General features: G+C 39.2%; 1 protein-coding gene across 21 annotated transcripts in view; it reads left to right on the top strand.

Annotated features, from left to right (window-relative positions):
- The window catches only part of BDP1 (B double prime 1, subunit of RNA polymerase III transcription initiation factor IIIB), a 302743-nt gene that overhangs the window by 220274 nt on the left and 70283 nt on the right, over window positions 1-12186 (top strand). For all 21 annotated transcript variants that reach the window (XR_008548224.2, XR_008548220.2, XR_008548219.2 and 18 more), the window contains 4 exons: window positions 2371-2462; window positions 3398-3590; window positions 5431-5561; window positions 10274-11960. Coding sequence is in view for 15 of the 21 variants with exons in the window: in XM_054685052.2 (XP_054541027.2) it covers window positions 2371-2462; window positions 3398-3590; window positions 5431-5561; window positions 10274-11960 (2103 nt within the window). In the remaining 6 variants the exon portion in view is untranslated. The remainder of the gene's footprint in view (window positions 1-2370; window positions 2463-3397; window positions 3591-5430; window positions 5562-10273; window positions 11961-12186) is intronic.

Raw genomic sequence — 12186 nt, 5'->3', positions numbered from 1 at the left:
GCCTCCTGGGTTCAAGAGATTCTCCTGCCTCAGCCTTCCAAGTAGCTGAGATTACAGGCGCGCGCCTCTATGCCCAGCCAATTTTTGTATTTTTAGTAGAGACTAGGTTTCACCATATTGAGCCACCGCGCCCTGCCAAAACCTTTTTCAGCTGACCACGGTGGCACACACCTGTAATCCCAGCACTTTGTGAGGCCAAGGCTGGTGGCTTACTTTAGGCCAGGAGTTTGAAACCAGCCTGGCCAACATGGCGAAATCCCATCTCTACTAAAAATACAAAAAAATTAGCTGGGCATTGTGACACACGCTTGTAATCCCAACTACTCGGGAGTTTGAGGCAAGAGAACCGCTTGTACCCGGAAGGGAAGAGGTTGCATTGAGCCAAAATTGCACCACTGCACTCCAGCCTGGGCAACAGAGTGAAACTCTGTCTCAAAAAAACAAAAAATTAAAAAAAAAACCCTTTTCCTCTGAAACTATTAATTTACATTTTTTTGGGTCCAATTGATCTTTTTAATAGCTGTGTCATGTTAACATGTTATTGATTTACCTAATCAGTTCTCTACTAATGGATGTTCAGATTGTTTCTATTTTTGTTTGTTTTTTTAACTCTTGTACATTAGAAGCAAACAGTTTTGTAAGTAAGGCTTTCTCAAGGAAACAAAGTATAAATTTCTAGAGACGGGTGGGATCGTTGGGTCAAATAATGTTTTAAATATTTTTGTGATTCTTGTTATGCATTGTCTTTTGTTATTTGTTATTTTTATTACTTTAAAAAATTTTCTGGTATGTCTGAGTCTCCTGAATTGTTATGCATTGTCAAACTGAGTCATAAATAATCTATTTACATTGCTAAATGAATCTTTCTGTTTCCTTATAACTTTTCCAGAATTCTATTATTAGAATTTTTTTTTAACTAAAACACTTTTTAAGATGTTGATTTGCTTCTTTTCCTGTTTTGTGAAATATCTTTTATCATAATCTTTATAGTACAGTTATATTATTCTAATCTTATGTTTATTGAATTGTAGAAAATTTGGAAAATACAGATTCATGTAAAAGTTAAAACAAAAATTACTTGTAATTTTTTTTCTTTACCTTTTTTCTTTGAAGTGTTGTAATCTTGTTTCTTTTTTTTTTTTTTTTTTGAGGTTTAGTTTCGCTCTTGTTGCCCCAGCTGGAGTGCATGGTGTGATTTCGGCTCACAGCAACCTCCGCCTCCTGGGTTCCGGCGATTCCCCTGCCCTCAGCCTCCTGAGTGGCTGGGATTACAGGCATGCACCACCATGCCTGGCTAATTTTTTGTATATTTAATAGAAACGGGGTTTCACCATGTTAGCCAGGCTGCTCTCGAACTTCTGACCTCAGGTGATCCACCTGCCTCAGCCTCGGAAAGTGCTGGGATTACAGGCGTGAGCCACCATGCCCAGCCATTCCTTCTAATACTTGTAATTTCATTATTCCCATGCAACCAATCTTTTCACATATCTCCTTACAGATTTTCTTTTACACAACTGAATCATGGTTTCAATACAGTTTTGTATCCTTTGGTAATTAACATTTCAGAAATATTTTTCTGAAATATTTAGTGTGATTCCATTTTTGTTAAAAAAAAAAAATGTACATCAGGTGTGGTGGCTTACACCTGTAAGCCCAGCCCTTTGGGAGGCTGAGGCAGGCTAATCACCTGAGCCCAGGAATTTGAAACAAGCCTGGGCAACATGGCAAGATCCGGTCTCTACAAAAAATGAAAAAATTAGCTGGGCATAGTGTGCACCTGTAGTCCCAGCTACTCAGGAGGCTGAGGTGGGAGGATCACCTGAGCCTCGGGGGTCAAGGCTGCAGTGAGCTATGATCATGTCACTGTACTCTAGCCTGGGTGACAGAGCATGACCCTGTCTCAAAAAAAAAAAAAAAAAAATTCTCATCTGCATTTAGGATTTTTAGAAAATCTCCTCTAGTTAGAAGTACAAAAAATGAAGTTCTTATGTATTCATTTATTGAGATGGAGTCTCACTCTGTCACCCAGGCTGGAGTATAGTGGCGTGACCTCGGCTCACTGCAACCTCTACCTTTTGCGTTCAAGGAATTCTCCTGCCTTAGCCTCCCAAGTAACTGGGACTACAGGCACACGTTGCCATGCCTGGCTAATTTTTTGTATTTTAGTAGAGACAGTTTCACCATGTTCCCCAGGCTGGTCTTGAACTCCTGAGCTCAGGCAATCCGCCTGCCTTGGCCTCCCAAAGTGCTAGGATTACAGGCTTGAGCCACCGTGCCCAGCCAGTTCTGTTGTTTTAATTTCCATTTGTTTATTACAAAGTTTGAACTGTTTATTGTAAGCAGATAAATTGTAGCAAATTAAATTCACAGAACCACGTGGAAAAAGATAAAATGAATACATTGGACATTTTGAGAATGGAGACTGCAGAGAGAGAGAATCCAGAAGCTGAAACTGTATCTGTGTGAGTATTCAGGAAGTAGTAAAAAAAAAAAAAAAAGTAACTCTTAGGAATGATGGTAGTAATTTGTTTTCTACTTAATAAGGTCTGAATTTAATTTTCAAGCAGCATACTTTAAGTTCATTTTCAACCATAGGTGGTTTTGAAACATTCATAATACTCTCTCTGCTTGATATTGCTTATATAAATTTTATGAGTCTATTGAGTTAGCCATTACATTTGAATGTTTACAATATATGCCCCTGGATAATTTTATTTATACTAAGAGATTTTTAAAGGGAATATTTAACTTGAAATAGAAATCTAAAATAGAATGTGAATCTGACTGGTGGATTCTGGGCTCTTCCAGGGGTTACCATTTATACTATGATTTGGGACTAATCCCCTGGAGTTCTACATTATTCTATAGTATCCTTAGGAGTAGTAGTCTATGCTTGGCAGATGTAGATTTTTCCAAATTTGTAATAAAATTCTATTTAAAAGTGCTTTTTCAAGAGGGCTTCCAGGATTATGTCTTTTTTTTCTCTCTTTTTTTTTTTTTTTTGAGATGGAATCTTGCTCTGTCGCGTAGTGGTGCAGTCTCTGCTCACTGCAACCTCTGCCTCCCGGGTTCAAGCGATTCTTCTGCTTCAGCCTCCCAAGTAGCTGATATTAGAGGCGCCCACCACCACACCTGGCTAATTTTTGTATTTTTAGTAGAGACGGGTTTAACCATGTCGGCCAGGCTGGTCTCGAACTTCTGATCTCAAATGATTCGCCCGCCTCGGCCTCCCAAAGTGCTGGGATTACAGGTGTGAGCCACCGCGCCCGGGCGGATTATGTCTTTTCAGGAAACTTGTGAATTATTTCATATTCCAAATGGTTTACTTATTCATGCCAGGGAGAAGGAAATTGGTGACTTCAAAATAAACATTAATTTTATTTCTTTGTGGTTCTAGTTTGGGTGAAAAAAATTGTCTGCAGGAAGGGAGTCAACTAAAGGCTTTAAGACCTGCACAAGTGAGGGGCCGATTGCAAAAGCCAAAGCCAAATGCAGGTAAAGCTGCCGAAAGAAAAGAAATTCTCATATCACAGGAAGAAATTGGGGCCAATGTAGAGAAGAATGAAAATGAATCCTGTGCTGATAGAGATGTAAGTACTCTGATTCCTCCTCACATTTTTGGTAAGCAAGTACATGAGCCTTAATATAAGCTTCCCTTCACCCACATACTTACATACATACATACATACATACATTTATTTATTTATTTATGACGGAGTCTTGCTCTGTCGCCCAGGCTGGAATGCAGTGGTGCGATCTTGCCTTACTGCAACCTCTGCCACCCAGGTTCAAGTGATTCTCCTGCCTCAGCCACCTGAGATCGCGCCACTGCACTCCAGCCTAGGCAACAGAGCAAGACTCTGTCTCAAAAAAAAAAAAAAAAAATTCACATGATCTATAATGTTTTTGTATTTTTAGTTGTGCGACTGCAGGCTCACACCACCACGCCTGGCTAATTTTTGTATTTTTAGTAGAGACAGTGTTTTGCCATATTGGCCAGCTGGTCTCAAACTCCTGACCTCAGGTGATCCACCAGCCTTGGCCTCCCAAAGTGCTAGGATTACAGGCATGAGCCACTGTGCCCAACCCCTTTACCCCCTTTTCAAAACAGTACTGCACAATTTGTGTGCATCATTTATTACATTTTTGGTCAAAATCTCATAGCCAGCAGCTTTGCTAGTTGTAAAGCCATTTTAGATTTTGGGCATTTACATGATAGATAATCTGTTTCACCTGACCTCATATTTGGACTTGCTTTTCTGTATCACTTAGTGGATGTTTGAATTAATCTTTTGTTTTGAAGAGATAAGTACATATGTGAGTTTTAACATTGGCTTAAACAGCATAAAGTGTTAAAAGCTCCCTAGTAAGATACAATTCCAAGAACAAAGACTGTGAATTTTAGATTATTTACGTAGTCTTTGTGATAAAGATAAAAGTTGTCATGTTTTGAGATTTCAATTTCTTATAATTCCCATGGTCTGTAGGCCAGGCATGGTGACTCATGCCTGAAATCCCAGCATTTTGGGAGGCCGAGGTGAGAGGATTGCTTGAGGCCAGGTGTCTGAGACCAGTCTGGGCAACATAGTGACACTCTGTCTCTACAAACAAAAATTTTTTTAATTAGCTGGGCTTGGTGGTGTGCTCCTATAGTCCCAGCTACTTGGGAGGCTGAGGCAGGAGGATCAATTGAGCCCAGGAGTTCAAGCCTCCAGTGAGCTATGTATAATTATGCCGTTGCACTCCAGCGTGGGTGACAGAGTGAGACCCTGTCTTAAAAAAAAAAAAATTCTGGCCATGCGCAGTGGCTCATGCCTGTAACACCAGCACTCTGGGAGGCCGAGGTGGGCGGATCACGAGGTCAGGAGATAAGAGACCATCCTGGCTAACACGGTGAAACCCCATCTCTACTAAAAATACAAAAACGTTAGCTGGGTGTGGTGGTGGACGCCTGTAGTCCTAGCTACTCGGGAGGCTGAGGCAGGAGAATGGCATGAACCTGGGAGGCGGAGCTTGCGGTGAGCCGAGATCGCACCACTGCACTCCAGCCTGGGCGACCGAGCAAGACTCCATCTCAAAAAAAAAAAGAAAAAAGAAAAAAAAATTCCTGTGATCTATAATGCATTTATAGTAATCAAAAGAATTCAGAAAGATAGACCCCACAGGGGTATTTCTAACAGATGAAACCAAGGCAGTTACTTGTTTTTTGATTGGAAGGAAAAGAATGGGGCTTTGAGATATCCTAAAAGGAGTAACTCATGAAATTTTCTAAGATAGCTAAAGAAAAAACATTAAAAGTATTTTAAAGTCACCATTTTATAATGTTGAATTTTTTACCATTTTATACTTAAATTGGACAACATTTTCAATGAAATCTGTTAGGCCTCATTGTGAAACCTAAAACATTAGAAAAATTTGTTTGTTTTTAAGACTCCTCAACACATGGAAGATCAATCACGTAAAGATTTTGAAGAGGAAGATGTCATATTACAGCCTGAGAAAAATGATTCTTTTCAAAATGTGCAGCCAGATGAGCCCAAGGTTCTTAATGAATGTCTAAGGTAAGCATCATTTTGTTGATATATAATCTTTGGATTTTGTAAAAAGTTTTAGAACTCAATCAGTTTTTTAAAGCAGAAGCAATTTAGATGGATTTGTTGTCTGCGTGTCTAGTTATGTAGTGTTTAAAAATATAACTTCACCTTTCAAGAAAGTTTATGTTGTAGCCTTTATGTGAATTTCTCAGATGGTTTGAAGAAAGCTACTCATCATAAATTAGTACTTGAGTTAACATGAATAGCCTTATCACTTTATTTTATTTTATTTTACTTTTTATTTTTTGAGATGGAGTTTCACTCTTCTTGCCTGGGCTGGAGTATAATCTCAGCTCACTGCAACCACTGCTTCCCAGGTTCAAGCGATTCTCCTGCCTCCGCCTCCCGAGTAGCTGGGATTACAGGTGCCTGCCACCAAGCCCAGCTAATTTTTGTATTTTTAGTAGAAACAGGGTTTTACCATGTTGGCCAGGCTGGTCTCGAACTCCTGACCTCAAGTGATCCACCTGCCTTGGCCTCCTAAAATGCTGGGATTACAGGTGTGAGCCATCACACCCAGCCAGCTTTATCACTTAACATGCGTATTAAAGTATATGTTTATGTTCAAATGTAAAATGCTACTTATTTTTAAAATATTTGTTTCTTTGGAATTAGATTGAGCACATATTGCCTTTATTTAAGATTTATAAATTTTATTTAAAACTTATGTATAGAAACCCATACTGCTTATAGTCAAAGTCTTTTCTATTTTTTATTTCTTCCTTGGAGGGTACCAAGCCAGGCTGATGGAATTACTGGTATACTATTTCAGCTTTTCACTTTGGAAATGTTTAATGTGTGCAAAAGTGCAGTAGTGGACTCCCATATACCTGCTGTCCAGTTTCAGTAATTAATATTTTACCAGTCTTTACGTTTAAAGGCTAGCCTATGCTATACTTTCTTACAGCTGTATTAGCCTATTTAAATAGTACCTAGCTGGGCATGGTGGCTCATGCCTATCTAGCTACATGGAAGGCTGAAGGAAGAGGATTGCTTGAGCCCAGGAATTAGAAGCTGCAGGGAGCTATGATTGGGCCACTTTACTCCAGCCAGGGCAACAAAGTGAGACAGACTCCTGTCCCTCCAAAAAAGAAAAGTACCTAACCTGAGAGTGAAAGCTAGGTTTCCTGAACTACTTTAAAGATCTTTATTGGAAGACAAAAAAATTTCTCTATTTCTTGTTGCCTTCACTATTCCTTTGTTTCTTATTCCTCCCCACTGCCCAGATTATTTTACTAATGTGCACACAGTCTCTAGGTAGAAGTTTGTATGACTACATTACTTGCTGCATATCTCTGATATGGATTTTAATTACAGTTAGCTAACAAATTGTTCTTTTTATTTATATTTTTTCGGTTTAAACTAGAGTCTATTAATAGATACTGTGGCTTGGTAGAAAATTAAACTTTTCTGAATGGCCTCTGGGTTTTAGAACACTGATGGACACTGTAACTAATACTCAATCTGATCTCAACAACTTTCCTCCCCATGGGCAGTGTCATTTCTGCTTTGTCATGTGATCTTTCTAGCCTTTGAGTCTCCAGAATCCTCAAAAGCAATTCTAAGATTCTGTGTTTTATCAAATTATACACCTATCTATGTCTAACAGAAAGTTTTCCCCCTCCCCTACTCCAAATATGTTGGCCTGTTCAAGATGCTGTGTAAGAGAGATAGTAGGAAAACAGTCTCTCAAAGAATGCATTAAAAATTCTTTAGGCTGGGCATGGTGACTCACACCTATAATCCCAGCACTTTGGGAGGCTGAGACGGGAGGATCACTTGAGGCCAGGAACTCAAGACAAGCCTGGACAACATAGCAAGACCCCATCTCTATTAAAGAAAAGGTACTTTATTAGATAAACTAGTGAATATTTCTTTGAAATTTAATCTTCTAGGTTAATTTTCCATCTTACCTACTTCATATAAATATTTTAAGTTTTTTGTCATGATTGGTGATGTTTGTTTGGAGGTTTATATATATATATATATATATATTTGAGACATATATATATTTGAAACACACACACACACACACACACCCATATTTTTTTAAAGACAGGGTCTTGCTCTGTCACCCAGGCTGGAGTGCAGTGGTGTGATCATGGCTTACTGCAGCATTGACCTTTTGGGCTCAATTGATCCTCTTGCCTCAGCCTCCCAAGTAGCTGGGACTACAGGTGCATGCCACCACATCTGGCTAATTTTTAAATTTTTTTGTAGAGACAGGGTTTCGCCATGTTGCCCAGGCTGGTCTTGAACTCCTGGGCTGAAGGGATCCTCCTTCCTTGGCCTCCCAAAGTGCTGGGATTATAGGTGTGAGCCACCACGCCTGGCCATGAATATTTTATAGATTCTTAAACTCCGTGTTTTAGAAAAACACATATGCAGACCTTAAAGCACATTTATAGTTTTGTGCTCATTCCATACCTTATTTTCTCCATTCATGGTCCTCTTGTTTTGCCTTTCTTCTCAAATTTGTGATCTGAGGAAAGTTCGTAGATCCACTGTATATTTTAAGTTGAGAAATAATCTAGTTCAATTTTATATCTGATATCCAGTCTCAGATACTGCCCTTCAGTTAATTCTGTACTTCTTTTGTTACTTAGAAACAATCAATCTATTGCTTTGCTGGAATGGCAGTTTAAAAAATCTAAGCACATAGAATATAATTATAACATTGCATATCTGTATCTTACAATCTGAACTGTTATGGAAATAATGAAATTATTAATAAAGCCTTTGCTTCAAGCATTTATATGTTTAAATAATATGCCTGTTTTCAAAATGTGACTTTATAAAGATAGTTTATCTCTTCCCATGATACCCAAACCAAGATTGCTAGCACAGTAATCTCACTAAAAGCTAGATGTTTCTGGATGGAGATGAAAAGTATCATAAATCAAAAAATGGAATGCGGTCCATTCAGGACTAATCAAATTAAATTTCCTTTATTGATTGCTGTTAATTTTACATTTAACGTTGTCAATTGCTAAAGTTAATGATGGATATAAACACTTCAGTTATGTAAACAAGTACAATTTGAAAAGCAATCTTATTCCTAAGGACCTGTCTTACAGTATCAAAAATTGCATTATTGAAAACAGTTATTTCAGTGAGGAAGGATAGTTTAGGACCTAAAGAAGTTGAAACAAGCAATAGCATACTTTTGTTGTTTTGTTTTTGTTTCTGTTTGAGACAGAGTCTTGCTCTGTCGCCCAGGCTGGAGTGCAGTGGCATGATCTTGGCTCACTGCAACCTCCGCCTCCTGGGTTCCAGCTATTTTCCTGCTTTAGCCTCCCGTGTAGCTGAGATTACAGGCGCGTGCCACCACGCCCTGCTAATTTTTGTATTTTGAGTAGAGACAGGGTTTCATCATGTTGGCCAGGCTGGTCTCGAACTCTTGACCTTAAGTGATCCACCTGTCTCAGCCTTCCAAAATGCTGGGATTACAGGCTGAGCCACCATGCCCAGCCTAGCATACTTTTAAGCAAATCTTTTGCTTATTTGTTTTGTTTTTTGTTTGTTTGTTTTGAGATGGGATCTTGCTCTCTTGCCCAATCTGGAGTGCAGTGGCATGATCATGGCTTACTGCAGCCTCATCCTTCCTGGGCTCAGGTGATCCTCCCACCTCAGCCCCCTGAATAGCTGGGACTACAGGTGCACGCCACCTCACTTGACTAATTTTTTTTTTTTTTGGTAGAGATGGGATTTCTACCAAAAACTCATGGGCTCAAGCCATCTGCTTCAGCCTCCTGAAGTGCTAGGAGTACAGGCATGAAGCATCATGCCCAGCTCAATACGTCTTTTTTAAAGCTGTTGAATGTTTAGTTATATACCTGTTCAGTCCGACATGGCCGAATAAATCTAATCTAGTGTTTCATTTGATCTAGCTTTTGCCCAATATTAATAACTTTTCCTAACCAGTCATTTAAAAGCCCTTTCATTCATTTATATGTTTATTGATTTTACCCTCTATTATAATAAACAGAAAGCAAAACAAAAAGTGCTGCTGCTTTTCTGGAGAGCAAGGTGCTTGTTTTGGATAGTGGTTGTGTGCCCAGTAGCATTCAGCAAAGTATTATTGTGTATTTGGTCTGTCCTTTGATTCTTTACTTATATTATGAAAAAACAAGCCTTTAGAGAACTATCTGTATAGGAAATCTCATATAAAATTGGTTTTAAAAGGTGAGGAGGGCAGACCTCATTTGTAGTCCTAAGACTTAATCTTGGTCAAGTCATACTTGTATCCAGGTATTTGAGGTGGTCAGGTCTATTATGGCAAAGCATTTGTCTGTGTAAAAGATAGAAGGGATGAAGAGGTAGAAATAGCAGACATACATCAATCTAGCTCCAATGCAGAGAACTGGAGAGTCTTTCACAGTCAGTATTTATAAATGGTAGTGTGAATGACAATTGGAAAGACACTGTTAAGATCAAATAGCTTCTATACTGATTGACCTTACTAGATATATATATATTTAAACTTATTGCTGTGATTTCAAAAGGTGGGATTTTTTTTCTTTTAATTTTTAAATTTTACCCAGCGATTCCTAGGCCTTCCTTAATTTTTTTGAATTTGAGAGTTTCTGGTGTTTCTGTAGTGATTTCTCAAACATCATCTCTTCAGCAGGCAGTCTGGTTTAAAACTTGATTGTGTGCCCCCCCCTTTTTTTTTATAGCGTTCAAGAGAATAATAAGGCAAATAAACTTAACCAAGTCCCAATTCTAAGGACTCGATTTCAGAAACCAAAGCCAAATATAGGAAGAGGAACTGGAAGGAGAGAAATTTCCTCAAAGGAAGAGGTACTAGAGAAGATTCTTGTCTCTGGGGAAATGGTGGCAGCATTGAGAGAAACCGTAAGACTAGACACCTCACCAAAGGAGATGGTACCAGCAGAGATTAATACTAAAGAAATGCAGTCAGATTTAAAAGAAACTGGAAGAAGAGCCATTTCTCCCAGGGAGAAGATTCTAGATGTGATTGATGTCACCATGGAAATGGAGACAGGTCTGAAAGCAATGGGAAGAGAGATTTGTCTAAGGGAGAAGACGCCAGAGGTGGTTGATGCCACTGAGGAAATAGACAAAGATTTGGAAGAAGCTGGAAGAAGAGAAATATCCCCACAGAAAAATGGCCCAGAGGAGGTTAAGCCTCTAGGTGAAATGGAGACAGATTTGAAAGCAACTGGAAATGAGAGTTCCCCAAGGGAGAAGACACCAGAGATGACTGATGCCACTGAGGAAATAGACAAAAATTTGGAAGAAACTGGAAGAAGAAAAATATCCCCAAGGGAAAATGGCCCAGAGGAGGTCAAGCCTGTAGATGAAATGGAGACAGATTTGAACGCAACTGGAAGAGAGAGTTCTCCAAGGGAGAAGACACCAGAGGTGATTGATGCTACTGAGGAAATAGATTTGGAAGAAACTGAAAGAGAAGTATCCCCACAGGAAAATGGACTAGAGGAGGTCAAGCCTCTAGGTGAAATGGAGACGGATTTGAAAGCAACTGGAAGAGAGAGTTCCCCAAGGGGGAAGACACCAGAGGTGATTGATGCCATTGAGGAAATAGAGATAGATTTGGAAGAAACTGAAAGAGAAATATCCCCACAGGAAAATGGCCTAGAGGAGGTTAAGCCTCTAGGTGAAATGCAAACAGATTTGAAAGCAACCGGAAGGGAGATTTCCCCAAGGGAGAAGACACCAGAGGTGATTGATGCCACTGAGGAAATAGACAAAGATCTGGAAGAAACTGGAAGAAGAGAAATATCCCCAGAGGAAAATGGCCCAGAGGGGGTCAAGCCTGTAGATGAAATGGAGACAGACTTGAAAGCAACTGGAAGAGAGAGTTCCCCAAGGGAGAAGACACGAGAGGTGATTGATGCTGCTGAGGTAATAGAGACAGATTTGGAAGAAACTGAAAGAGAAATATCGCCACAGGAAAATGGCCCAGAGGAGGTCAAGCCTGTAGGTAAAATGGAGACAGATTTGAAAGAAATTAGAGAAGAAATTTCCCAAAGGGAAAAGGTGCTAGCAGAGATCAGTGCTATAAGGGAAAAGGAGATTGATTTGAAAGAAACTGGAAAAAGAGACATTCCCATGATGGAGAAAGTATCAGGAAAGATGGCTGTTGTTGAAGAAATGGAGGCAGATTTGAAAGAAACTGGAAAAGAAAATTTTAGAGAGAGAGGATCTGAAGAGATCTGTGTTACTGAGGAAAAGGTGGCAGAATTGAAACAAACTGGAAAAACAGACATTTCTCCAAGGGAAAACGAGCTAGAGGAGACCAGTACCTCAAGACAAACTGACACACATTTAATGCAGAGCGGTAGCAATGACTGCAGTGCTATGCCTTCACTAGATATTCAAGTATGTATTTTTCTGTCCTTTAAAAGTTTTTTGAATGCTTTTTTCAGAGGAAATAAATAATTCCATGATTATTTTGTCCTTAAGTCCAACAACACTTAAAAATCTCTAAAAGTCTAAAGTCTTTTGTAGCCCTAAGTTTCTATGTTTCAGTGCCTTGAAGAAACTGTACGTTCTTTTTTAAAAAGATAACTTAGGCTGGGCACACCTTTAAACCCAACACTTTGGG

Source organism: Pan troglodytes, chromosome 4 (genome assembly GCF_028858775.2).
Source record: "Pan troglodytes isolate AG18354 chromosome 4, NHGRI_mPanTro3-v2.0_pri, whole genome shotgun sequence".
NCBI classification, from domain to species: domain Eukaryota; kingdom Metazoa; phylum Chordata; class Mammalia; order Primates; family Hominidae; genus Pan; species Pan troglodytes.
This window is presented reverse-complemented; position numbering and strand designations above follow the sequence as displayed.